At 37.2% G+C, this 14,265-nt stretch overlaps 1 protein-coding gene across 1 annotated transcript; it reads right to left on the bottom strand.

The window, feature by feature from the left end:
- Positions 1 to 8,182: 8,182 nt before the first annotated feature.
- LOC148742846 (uncharacterized) lies at positions 8,183 to 12,415 on the bottom strand. Its single transcript, XM_088748814.1, has 4 exons — positions 12,345 to 12,415; positions 9,415 to 9,497; positions 8,809 to 8,846; positions 8,183 to 8,676 (listed from the first exon to the last, which is right to left on the bottom strand). Exons 1-4 carry the CDS (start codon positions 12,413 to 12,415, stop codon positions 8,503 to 8,505), a joined length of 366 nt encoding a protein of 121 aa, XP_088604940.1. The 3' UTR covers positions 8,183 to 8,502.
- Positions 12,416 to 14,265: the final 1,850 nt, after the last annotated feature.

Below are 14,265 nucleotides of genomic sequence, written 5' to 3'. Positions count from 1 at the left end.
CCTAGTCTTAAGTCTTGTTGGTCTTCTGAAGGGGAGATGGAAGGACTTATTATACTAGTTCTTGCCTCTTGGGCTTAATTTTGTTGCCTTCCACAGTGGTTGAAGTGAAGGACTAGGTGGTGCTTGATGGACTTCGTATAGTTGCAGTTGATCCAGAGAAGGGACATGGTGTTTTAAGGGCTGTAGGCTGGTTTCTTCTGGGTAGTAAGCAGCTGTATTGTTGTATTTCAAGTTAACCATTTTCTCTCTAGTTGCAAAGGGCCTAGTAAGATTAAAACTATGCAAAGGTTTAATAAGAGATTTCCTTCTACAGCATGCCAAGTGTACTTGAACTTTTTGCACGTGATTGACTAGTTGGATAATTTGTTTTTTTTAAAGCTAACTGTTGATAACTTAGTCACTGAATTTTCTCTAGTGGCTTAATGCCCCCCAAAAACCTTGAATCATTTTTTTAAAATGAGACCAATACTCCGTCAATTTATTCTGAAAAACTGCCTTTAAATGCTTTGTTAATTAACTTGTTGCATAATTTACCCCTTAAAGGTATTCAACTGTTTAAAATCTGAATTTTCTATTAGCAGGTAAAATGGTTACAAATATCTTTATGCTTTTGTTATATTTTACCTTATTTTCCATAGCCTTGTGTTGATGATCTCACTAAAAAGACGACCTGAAAAAACCAAAGCATGCATGCTGTTATGTACACACACAAAGCTACAGTCAACTGCAACTTACCATCTGCAGAAAGAGCTTGAGATGAATAGAGTTCTCTTCATATCTATCTTAACTGGTCCATGAGATCAGCTACAGCATCATCTTTCCTGGAATTAGTAACGGTTAGTAATATCATCTTTTATGGAAGTGGAAATGTTAGCTCCCGAAAATGAGCTAGTCTCTGAAAGTGCACTTAAAGTGGTTTCTCAAACTGAGCGAGGGTCATTCAACTGCCAAGAAGCACATTTGCCCCCGAAAATGGGCCTCTTCATGCTGCCCTAGAAGAAAAGTTGAGTGCAATTTTGCCTCCAAATGGGCCCAGAAATCCTGAAATAAAAGATGTTAGTAGCACTTACCTTCTTTCTGGAAAAAAATGTGGTATTAGTCAATATTATGTTAATTGTACTTTGTAGCCAATTTATTTCAGAGTAAGACACAAAAACACAGAGTTTTGCGATTTTTATTTTTGAAAATGTTACATGAATCGTTTTATTAGTTAATCGTCTAGGGTAGGATGCGCTTTCCTATATGAAAAATTTAGCATCTGTGGAAACCTCAAGTGTTCTTGTGTCAGTAAATGTTGACATCCCGATTAGAACATTAATGGTGTCCCAGATGGTAGCTAGCTAACGATTCAAGGTCGTTACCAAGCTTATATACGGTAAATTGGATGCCAATAGGTGTTGAAATCGAAGGCCGGAGTGATAGCCGAAGTGAATTTGAAGCTAAAAGCCGAACTCGGAATAAAATAAAACCCACTCACCTGGTGACATCTGGCAGACCTTGCCCTACCTTTCTGTGGGTTGGTTGCTGTGCACATGAGGCTGGAATGTTGAGTGAGAAGTTGATTTTGCCAAATTTGGTGACAGCCTGTAAGCTGACTCGTCAAACAATTGGCTTAATGTATGATTGAAAAGCAAATATTAATACTGGGCCATTTCTTAAAACTATATTTTGTTGTCTCCTCTCCAGTGTGATTCCTTTTCTGCTCCATGATGTTGGTTGATGTGTTGTATTTTCGACATTAATTGGCCCGCAATTTGGACTGACAGCTATTATGCTGTCAAAATACAGCATACACTTAGCCTAGTTTATATTCTCTGTGACCTAAGCTGGTGTGTGCAGTTCCCTATTTCCCACTAAATGAAGCCTTGACAAGCGGCTTCAACTGGAGTTAAACCAGTAAACATGATAGAAGTGGCAAATGAGCACACTTCCCAGTTGAATGGCCTAATTTATCCAGTTAAATATATAGTAACTAAATCGATGTCTGGTTGAACCTTTGGCCAAAATGGGTTGCCACAATAATTTTTACAATATAATTTGGTTGAAAATGCTTCACTAGATTGCAGTCTATGGAATTGCTGCTATCGGGTGAAACATTATAAAATTGATATTTGAGGCGCTACTAAGCAGGGAGCTCCAGCGCGGAAGGGTGGATGTTGATGTCCATGGTTGAAGAGCCATTGTAGTCCTGGAGGATATGTGCACAGTTGATGCAGTCGTGTTGTAGAATCAAGGCCGAAATTGTCTAAAGAAGAATCTTAAGCCGAAACCTAACCTAAGCCGAAAGTACCTGAAAAGGAACCCTATTAAAATTAAGGGAAGAAAAAAGGGAGGCCCAGCCAACCCCAGGGGACCCAACTAACTTAGCTAACTACATTAAATTAAGCCGAATGAGAAGTCACCAGACTTCTGTCTGAAATTTAAAATGAGGTTCAACCAGTGCTTTATATTATAGTCCCTCTCGTCCAACCCACAAGGAATTCTCTGACCTGTTGTTTTTGTCTTCCATCAGTGTGTTCTTACTGACTCATTCCCAGATGATCATCAGAGTAAATGCATGTAACAAGATGTAGCAGACATTGGAAAGAAGTGAAGAGAAACTCGATTTGTGGTCTAATCTTCCCAAACAGTCCAATTCCCCACATCTTCAGTATTTTCTCTTTCAGAATCAATCTGGAAGGAGTCAGCCTTGACTTGTTATGTGTTAGCTGGGAAGCAGTGGAGTGGCCTGGAGTGGACTGTTGGAACTTGAAGTGGACCAATTTCTGAGGATCTAGTCAGGAACTGGAAGTTATGGCCAGTAGTCAATGGGAGCTGAAAATTGATTAATGAATACATAGAGTTAGCGATGTAAACTGTAGTACTGTTGTATTTTGATTGCAAGAAATTGTTAGAACATTGGCAATGGGAGGGATAGCTTTAGAGATAGTTTCATGATAAGGGTAGTCTCTAAGGTTCTTTACACATTAAAAAGAGCATGTCAGTTTGACACACAGGATAAGCAAGGACTGGTCTTTTTATGAGTAAAAGTCACTCTGAAAACTACAAGAATGTTGTGAATACGAAAACTTAAAGTTGTAAAGAATTTCTTAGGATTACTTTGATGTCCACTAGATCGCACGATACCAGAAATCTTTCTCCCACAAAATCTGCCAAGGAGATTGGCCGACACGTTGTATCCATCACGAAACCCAAGGGTACATATCATCACTGCAGGGCTTTCTACCAGAAATCTTTAAGGTGAAATTCAACTCCACATAATGCCCTTTTGGAGCTTGGAAAAGTTGGCTTAGGGAAACTGTGGCACAACTCTGTGAAGGCATACTTCCGCCATTAGCCCAGCTGCTTATGAAATCAAGAGAAAAAGATAGGACAGTCAGTAAGGTTCCTAACTGAGATCGTGAAATATGTCAATGTCGCCAAGGCTATGAAAAGATAGCATCTCGACTAGAAGCTCTTTTCAAAGTCGTTTCAGGGAACGCTCAATATGACGTTTTGATGAACCTTAATTTTCCCCCCTACACTGTCACCCCCCCTGAATCAAACATGGAGGTGACTAGAATAAAAGAAATGATCACCAGCCATTCGGAGACCATTACATTAAACGATTGAGAAATTGGCCAACGTAACTCAGACGGATTACTCACTGAAACCTAACTGGTAAATATTCAGATAAATCTAGATGTCTTTAACCACCTGATTTTGAAATTAAGCACCCAAAACATATTGCAGATTCTTTCTGAGTGCAAAAAAAAAAAAAAATGAAATTAAAAGCGAGAAGACATCGTAGCCGGCACCCGAAGCTCTTGTCTATTTTTATTACGATAATTCAATTCGTAAGCTACACACTCTTTTTCTTTTGTTGTTTCAGGTTGCTATCAAAATTTGATGAGTGGAATTTTTAATTAAGCGCCTTTTGGGCAGACTGTTCTCGTATAAAATGTAAATGACATTACGCGAGCGCGCGTTTGATGCCAAACAACAAAAGTGAAAAGTTAAAGATGCTGAGCGCAGTGAATGGGGCCCTTTTTCTTTTTTGTACAATTTTGGAAATCATCGTTTTTCAGTATAATGTAGGCAAAAATTGAAACAGTAAAACCGCTAATGCATTTTTTTTGTTGACTTCAGGCGCCGCATAAATTACGGCACAAACATGGTCGTGATCTGCTGCGAATAAAACCAACCAGACTCGAGAGAGAAGCAGAAATCAACTTGAGTGCTGTGTTTTCTCGTAATTTCCCAAGGAACAGTAACTATATTTTCTTAATGCCCTCCAGCCGGGGTTATCCACAGTGTGTCTCCCGTGCGCATATCATTTACTTTCTCGCGAGTTATTTAATGCACGCCTGGATATTTAAGGAATTAACATGCGGGCTATTTTCATGAGAACAAAAACCGAGTTTCTAAAATTAACTAATTCCAATCCTATTGAATAGGTTTAAGTAACACATTTAGTCTCTTAACTTGATACTCCATTAGATAAAGAGAACAGTGCTTACAGAAAGCAATAATGAAAGCCCAAAAGGTCCTTTTGGACAACATCATCCTGTTTTCTGCGGATGGCCTGAGGGGAAGTTTGAAGATCGATTAGAGTTTCAGAATATACTCAAATAAATATATCTTATCAGAAGTTTTGTTGTGTGGTATTGCTGGTTGTGTTTACGAATTGTGCCGTATTTTGACGAGCCCGTAGGGCGAGAGATTTATTATCCAACACGCCAAATTATTATTTCAGTGCGGGCGAATTTCGCGGATATATCTGGAGTACAAATATCGCGTGATCTTTGTACTCGTCTCGCGCATTATTTTTACTATATGAAGCACATTTGGATAATAAATATATCTTATTAGACGTTTTGTTGTGTGGTATCGCTGAGTATTTTTACGAGTTGTACCGTATCTTGACGAGCCCGTAGGGCGAGTCAAAATACAAATAACGAGTTTCAGCGCGGGCGAATTTCGCGGATATTTATTTACGGGGAGTGCGTGACAGAAGTATGCGAAGCGGAACGGAATTGGCGCGTTGTTGTGTTGCTGTTTCTATTTTCTTCATTAAATGAAGAAATTTTCTGGTCGTCAAGCTGTTTTTCTTCGTTCGATTCAACTAATGCACTTGGATCTATATTTGCCAGCCATTCTGACTCTTCGTCGTCGGAAATATGATTCAAATTGTCCGCCATTTCTTTCTTATTTCGTAACTACAATCCAATCCTTCGCTTGCGCGATGCAAGGAAACCTGGTTAACCGGTACTCTACAATAGACGAGTACAAATACCGCGTGATATTTGTACTCGTCTATGGCGTTATTTGTACTCGTCTAGGTGTAGTTGGATAATAAATACATTTTATTAGACGTTTTGTTGTGTGGTATTGCTGAGTATTTTAACGAGTTGTGCCGTATTTTAACGAGCCTGTAGGGCGAGTCAGAATACAAACAACGAGAAAAAATACTCCGGCGATACTACACAACAAACGTTTGATAAGAGATTTACTATCCAACACGCCAAATTGTCATTTCAGTGCGAGCGAATTTCGTGGGTATTTCTGGAGTACAAATATCGCGTGATATTTGTACTTGTCTCGCGTGTTATTTGTGCTCACGAAGAGCATTTGGATAATAAAGTAAAGTAATGGATAATGCATTTTTATCCAGGTGAAGCGCACTGTATTTTCGTGGAATCTTGTGATACACGACAGATCTCAGATTCCGCGTCTGTCTTCCTCACAAAGAAGTTAAAAAGGATAAAATGAAGCCATATCATAATCGTCATGTATTATATAAATTTTTGAAGACACTGCTGTACAGAACTGAAGCTTTAACGGGGACTTCTCTGAACCATATTTTAGCACATTTGACTACTGAATAAAAACGATTTATGTTGTCACAATATTATGAAATTGTCCCTAAACTGGAAAAGAAGGTTGGTAAAGAAATTCTTGAAAAAAGTAATTTCTCCCCTATCTTACGATTACATTTTCTCCAGTGATGTAATGTTCAAAGTTGTCTTATTCTTCTACGGTATTTCTGCTTTATTCGAGCGCCAGAAAGAACGTGTCGCGGTAAACAATTCACTGTATAAAAAATGTGGACATGTTGTTATTATCCCTGCGAACAAATCATAAATAACTACTAAAATGTAGTATGGGAAACAGCGTTAATCGGTTTTAAAATTTCTGAACTTCGATTTCATTTCTGAGGATTGGGCCAAGATTTTGAGGACAGGCCTGAGTAACTACGATTTCTCTATCAGCCCTTTAAACGAAAAAAATGGAGAGGTAGTCTGAATAAATAATTGCCATGTTTAAATTCCATGGACGCAAAAAATGTTTTTTTTCCCCTGTGGAATTGAAATATCATCCTTTACTTGGTTCTTTGGATGTCATAATTTACTGTCATTTAGTCTTATCTTTCTTTGTACATTTTAAATATCAAAAAGGAATAAATACCTGAAATATATTTTCGCTGCTCCCTCGCTTCGATTCAGATCGAGTGCCTTAAAACAGCAATGAAGTCATACGCAAAAAAGCAGGCTGCATACGGCTTTTCCAGATCATTATCTTAAAAAGACATTCTAATGAGGGAGTTTTCCATTCATTTCAAGTCACAATGGACGACATCCTCAAACATGTGTGCTATAACGTCAGGAATTGTGCCTTCCGCTAGTTTTGCATTTCTATAGATATAAAAGGTTTTGTCAGTTTTACATGGCGTGAGTCACCAGCTTATTACTGTTTGACAACGAAAAAAAAACCAATAACATTTTATCCAAAGGAGGCTTCTTAACGGGTTTTTCAGTAATTTAGAAAACATATATCAATAGAGACAATACAGAAAAACCAGCAAACTTGGAAAATTGAATTGATCATTTTGAGGTATGCTGTCGCCATAGAGATAGATGTTACGTCTTTTATTTTAAATTATACTCAAGAAGTTAGCCGAGTTTATGAACTAGACCCAGTTTCTTGCCTCACGTCCAAACATATTCAACAAAGATTTTGAAATCACATGTATGATTTTGGACCAATTTACTCTCCACTTCAATGACATAACTAGTTTACACTTAAAAGTCTTTGAAATCACACTTGGACAACAGATGTTATGCCTCGATCAATTCAGAGCTTCAACATCGCCTCTTGTGGGCCAAAATATGTACTGATGCCCGACCCAACTGACGGATATCATAGTCATTTTTCCTTTTTTATTCGCCGGGGGGGGGGGATGAGGGGGAGGGGGATAAAAGTTAAGATCAGTGACACCAACCCAATCCTCCCTCATTTTTATACTCCTCTGCTACTGTCGCACAGTTTAATAGCACGTTTTCTTTTACTAACTGAACACCTTAAACCGGCCATCTTTTTTATATGAGGGTTTCTAACATAAATGAACACAGTACGCATCTTCTGATTGGTCAGTTCAGTTTCCAAGCGGATGCTTTATTATAGGGCCCGCATTTGATCGGTGACAACTAGTTATGTCATAAGAGCAATGAAAGGCGTTTTTCCGGGCTCCAAAACACAATCAAATAACTGGGGACGTAGAGAAGATACGAAGGCGAGTGATTTTTAAACTTCTTCTTTGAAGTTTTTTTATTTAGGTTCCAGTACAGCTTCTTTTGAAAGCCTCTCTTTTTCAGAGCATTCTTTTCCGTTAAAACCAGCTTATCACATATTTGAGAACTGAGATATCTCAGCGCTACATCGCTTATCACTGGTTTATGTAGTTACAAAACACTTTTCGAAACTTATTCTTGTTTTTCTCGTTGCCATGTTCCCACCAATAACGTAGCTCCATTTTCTGCCTTTAAAAGCACACACAACTCACAATTCCTCTATTCGCTCCGACGAAGGGCTAACGCTCGAAACGTCAGCTTTTGTAATCGTTACGGTGGCCAATTTACCATTTCAACTTTGTTGATATATCCAAATTACTTCTCGAAACCGACTTTGAAATCAGGGCTCTACAGGACAACATCGGATTGAACTTAACAAATAACTTACACTATCTTTGAAGCTTTTCCTGGTACTGAAAAAGAGTTATCACATAAAATAACTAGTGTGGACAACTCTAAATCACCAAGAGATTCTTCATCTAACCACTCAGAAACTTCCTCTTTTGATAAAAATTTTTTCCTTCCATCATCAACGCAATAATTCTCAAGTAATACCCCACCCCAATATATTTTCCACTCATCCTGGCTTCTGTTTCATCCTGACAAATCGCATAATTTGGTGAGAGGTCCATTCCAGCCGTTTTATTTAATTTGGTTTAGTTGCTCCCCTGTCTGATAACTTCCATATTTGGTTTGTATAATTCTCATTATCCTGACAAGATTGTCACGAATGCTTGTTGTGATCCCTAAGGCTTCTTGTATGTGAAACTGCACCCTTGCTACCACAACTGTGGTGTGGAATCTGAAGCTCAAGCATTAATGCATCGTCCAAGTCATTACCGAAGTCACAATCACCAACTTTACGTTGCGTAACAAAACCACTATTGTCAAATTACGTTACATCTTGTTTATTTCTTGGGACACCATCTTCGTTCAAGTTGTTCTCGTTTGTATTAAGCATCTCTACCATTTCATCATTCCTAGAATCATTTAGTTTCTGCTCGCATTCAGATAACAACTTACAAAGCTCTGGATCATCAAAATCATTAGTTGAAAACTCGTCAAACTGAAAAGTGAAAATACACGGTTTTGAAAGATTTTTAAATGAAGTAACAAAAGAGCTCATGATGAGATTAATAAACCACACTCCATGAATCGTATTCAAATCATTTACACAGGGGAATGATTATTCAATTACCTCACAACTTGACAACGGATAGATTTCCTGTGGCTTTTCTGAAAGTAACCAAACGATACAGGGTTTGCAATTGCTTTTTTTGAACATACGACAGTAGGCTATGACTAGTTTATATGGTAAAAAGTCTTTTATCCCCTCAATGCGTCCACAAATAGCGCAACCGATAAAGCTTTCCCAATGTTTGGGTAATTAATAGATGAGTCTGAAATTTAGTTAAGCACTTCTTGCCGTTAGGAATATACTCCAGACTTCTCCCCGTTTATTTTTTAAGGCTTCAGCTTTATTTTCTTACTTTTGCAAAGCCTGGAAAATTTTTCGCAAAAATCCATACCTTTCTTATAATTTTAAGAGTGAGCATCTCTTGACTATCTTGACTATCTTGTTGAAGGATTGTGAAAAGCTAGAATAGTGCTGGTAAAGATCTGAATTAGGTGGTAGGTAGATAGAACTGAAGGTTACTTCTCCAGTTCCTGGAAAAAACCATGCCATACTTTGCATTTCAACTGGAACCTGTGCGAGAACTCTCCCTGAATCGTTCTTCTGTATTTTAAGTCTGCTGCCCGACAAATCCTAAAAAATGTTGTGTTTTCGGCAGCCAGACCATACCAGGGGAACGATAGTCAATCCCTCTACAGTCGGGGTCGTGGCATTTCTGGTAGTAAGCACCAAGTCTCAAGTCTGCCACAATCCTAGTATAAAAAAAAAAATTAACTGCGTGTTGGTGTATTTTCCAGAATCATTGATTCACCTTTCTTATAATTCATGGATGATATTTTGTTTATTAACCTCATTTTCTTTAAAGGGAGTTTGGATAGCCTCCATCATTCACCACTTACAACGAAATGTGGGTTTAAGTTGACTACTGTAAATCATGTCAACAACATAAGTGCCAAGCAGTAGAATCATCGTGATCGAAACCGAAAGTAAACACATTGCAAGGCAAAGAAAATACATGCATTTTATATGATAAGCTGAATAACACGTGCAGTCTGATTGGTTCTTACTTATGATCTATTAGAGGAGAGACGCATAGATGACGTCACCATTTACATTATTTGCTTTATAACAATATAAATTAAATAGATTTCAAGTTGCAGTTATAGATCACAGAAGACATTCAAATGTGGAAAGACTTTGTTCTTATCACATTTTGACGTTACCTGTGACCTACTACAGAACAGATGCACGGAAACATGGTATCTGCTTGTTCTTCATTGCTAAAAGAGTGGCTTTTTGGCTTACACCACGTTGTTACTCTTGTAAAAAATTTCCTGTTACAATCAACATCAGATATATTTTCCAGGTGGTGACAAACATACTGAAAAAGAGAAAAAATATTCATATTTATTCCAGAATTGTCATAGGAAGAAAAACTAGGTTATAAAGGACAAATAACTATAATTGAAGAATGTGCCAAAACATTAGATACTTTTGGAAATGGAAAGACTCCTGGTAATGACGGCAACCTGCCAAATTTTACAAAACTTTTTGGAGCTCTGTAGGTGAGCTCACGACAGATATGCTTTTACCGTATTTACCCCTGTATAATGCGCGCCTATGTATGATGCGCACCCTTGTTTTTAACCTAATTTATCAGAAAAAAAGTTTTTCACGACAAAAAAAGACAAGTTAAATACTCGTACAAGTATTTATTAAGACAACAAGAATGTGAAATTTACTATATCGTGAACATCAATATCTTTAATTTGCTACTTAGTTATTTATGACATTATTGAAATCAAACTTAAGAACTTCAAGCGAGGACTAGCTAATTTGACGATTCCATGGCCCGGTAAATATTATGAGTGTGCAACAATATGATTTTGTGTCATACCATCGTATCTTTAGAATTTTCAAATTTTCTGGCCGTAAAATCAAGTAAACAACAATATAACTACGATGAATTCCACTGCGTGCCCTTAGTACATATAAGAAATTTTCGTGTTTTCGCCTATAACAGCAAATCAAGAACTGCTTTAAGTAAAGCTTTTGTCCTGAAATATTTCTAGCTCGCTTTCTTCTTGCTTCTCATCGAAAAATTCCATGTAACATGAGATCTCCTCAGAAGCGGCCAAATTTGCATATGCACTCTGAAATCTGATACATCCTTCCATACATACATACAGACATACATACATACATACATAAGCTTTATTTATCCTCGGATCTCAGTGTAGCTTACAAGCTAGTATCTCCGCTCCTAAGTACTAATTTTAAAAGTTACAGCAAGAACAAGGCTAGAATGATAAAAATATAATTCATAATATAATAATATAATAATATGATAACCATTAATATAATAATATAATGTAATATTAATGTAATATTAACAGAAACCGTGCTATAACAGTTTGCGCGTAAACTCACTATAATCTACAGTCCTTCTAAAGTGGTCAGGGAGGGAGTTCCAGTACTTAACAGATGAATAGCTAAAAGAATTTAGACCCTATGTGGTTGTAAACGGCTTGGGAAGTGATAAAATATTGGTGCCCCTTAGCATTAACTATGCCCTTAGGGAGTAAGCAGTAGATCTTAGCTTGATCAGTTGTTTCAGATAGCACGGATATTTATCAAGATCAAGATGGAGACAGTTGAATATACAAATCATCATATTTTGTATCCTCCTGTTGGCTAAACCACACACACCTGCCTTGTCTAAAGATCATCATAGTTCGAGTCCCAGTCCTTTAAAACAAATCTTAAAATAGTCTTAAAATAGTCAAAAATAGTGGGAACTTGATGTGTTGTAGGGTATAGGCACTGCCAATTTTTACTAGCTTTTCTAGACATTTGGTACAAAAATGTGCACAGGTGTTTGTGAATAGAATTCATCTGAATAGAGGAACAAAAAATTAATGTTTTTCAAGAGTGAAGTTCAAGAAAAAAGTGTGGGCTTGTAATATTGTCAGTATGCCCTATTATCTTCAAGTCATTTCTCAAATCAAATGTTAAGTTTGAAAATTTATGAACATGAGAAAGATCACCAGTACTCCCCAGTGTTACTTGGGGCACTCTCAGTCATATGATGCATTTAGACCGACAGAATTTGAGTGACGCTACTTTATGGATTATAATGAATAATGTGTAATTTCCACTTAGATACTTAAACGAGGAAGAAGAGAAGGGAAGTAGATTATGAGAATAATGAAAAAAAAATATTTTGCATTTGTAAATTGAATTCATTTCAATACATTTGTATCAGAATTAAATTTAAAGCTGACAAGCTGAACAAAATTGGAACATAACAAAAAAGAAGTTCAGACTTTCTCCTTGAAGCTCATCTTTTCTCTTAATTATCAAGAATTTAATGTCTTATTCACAGCAGTGGTGCTTCCAACTTTATTATCATCTAAACAAGAAAAGCTGAAGAAGGGCTTTAATATCCAGTGGGTCAGTGGGCTTGTAATAATCAGATTTATGTATTTTCTTGTTCACAAGTAGATGGGCCAATAACCGGGGGCCAGGGTTAAACATGTGTATGTGGCAGTTTACATTATCCCCTCCTCCTCCTCCCACTAAAGAATTTTTATTCTTACCTGCATGAAGCCACTCCTTTAAACAAATACAGTATGTTGTCATTTGCACCAAAACTTTCCCTGCTGGTCATCTCTGTCAGCAGCATGCACTATTACTTCAATCTGCCATGAAAAATATCAGCATGTAATTATCTCCTGCTGTACAAAAACAGTCACTCAAGTGACTGGAATTGGGGCCACTACATGCATGTACCCTGTTATTTATCATAATCACAGAGGAGAGTGCTGTACCAGCAACTAAAACATTGAATTCTGTAGAATCAATATGACCATCCTACACAACTATGTAACACGAGTGGCGATATTGAGCAACCCTGTCACCATTCCCGCTTTTTCAAACTTTGCTGAATAAACTTGCTTTGTTTCTTGTTTGGAATAATGGCTGCAAGATTTGTAATAATGTGGTGGGCGACGAAGATGTTAATGCATTTTCCAAACAACAAGAGAAAGAGAACACAAAAGTTAAATTAAATGCTGTACGATTGAAACATTTTCAATTAATGAATTCCTTGATGCATTTTGTTTCTCGTTCGTCAATCTACTATACTGAAGAAGGAAACAATTAAATTTTATCCATTTCACGCCTCATTTCATGACCGACATTGAGGGTAGTAAAATGACTTTGCGCTATATTTCAAAGGAAGGATTTTGAATGTTTAAAATAATCGCACAGATTTCTCGGTGTTTGTACGTTGTGACTGACGAAAAAGAAAACCAAATAATCAAAGTGATGGTCCATTTTTGAGTAGTCCAACAAGGTTCTGTCCGTGGACTTGAGGTCATTGTTTTGTCCACCAACCCATTGCTTGGTGATCAGTTCTTTCAACATATGTTAGAGAGTACGTAATTCTCCTAATAAGGCACATTTCATAGACATTGAATCGGTTGAAAATCTTTTCAAGAACTCTCACCTGTCGAAGTACAAACGAGAATTTCATCGAGGCGGGTGGTAGCTATTTCACACATTCGATGTACAAAATAAAGAGAATACTTTTTCTCTAGAACAGGTTACCAAATGTAACACAGCTGTCCAAACGAAAAGTCCAAACTAAACAGCGCGACATCAGTTCTTTCACGACCAGAATAAAATTCCGTCCACCATTTTGAATGTGGTTCCAAGGAAACTGGGTCAAGAGGTAGTTACGGCCAATCAGGAATAAGAAAGTGTCTTCAAAGAAATCTTCGCTTTTGATTGCAAAATCTGCATTTTGACTTTCAAATCCAGATTTTGGATTTTACGGTAAAACATGAAATCCAAAAACGGAATACGACGTTGAGAAAACCGTCCTCAAGATGGATCTGAAATCCAACTCCAGATCGCATGGATTTCTATGTTTCACTACTTTTGGGAAATCTAAAGAGGGATTTGCAAAACTACAGCTGTTGTAGGAGAGGTCTCAGTAAGATTCACCGGGAGCTGTAAAACGGCAAAGACATTAGCTTTCGTTCATTAGCTCTAGATTTGAAATACAAATCCATTGTTAAGGACGGATTTTCAGCATCGAAATCCGTTGGTCCTTTTCATGTTCTAGTGAAAAATCCCAAATCTGGAATTCCAAATTTAAATCCAAATTTCCCAATGGGAAGCACGCCAAGGTCAGAGTCGTTTTCCCAACATTCCACTTGCATTCGCAGTTTTTTGGACTCTTTTAAATAGAAATAAGATTATTCTCATAAGGTCATCAACTTAGGGCAGAAACAATTAAAATGCCTTTGGCTTTTCGAATATCAAGGCTATCTTCGGCTGCAAGTTTCTTTAAAGTTACTTCCCACTTTCAAAAGCCGAAAAAAATTTTTTTTCTTTTATTGGACTAGATTGAAGTTACACATTTTACCTAACGTTTACAAAAAGAAAAATTTAAAAATCTCAAAAAGCGTCCGACTTATTTACGAAAACGTATTTTCAAATAAAAGTTGTTAA

Source organism: Stylophora pistillata, chromosome 1 (assembly GCF_964205215.1).
Source record: "Stylophora pistillata chromosome 1, jaStyPist1.2, whole genome shotgun sequence".
Lineage (NCBI taxonomy): Eukaryota > Metazoa > Cnidaria > Anthozoa > Scleractinia > Pocilloporidae > Stylophora > Stylophora pistillata.
Note: the sequence above shows the minus strand (reverse complement) of the source record. Positions and strands in the feature narration are given on the sequence as shown.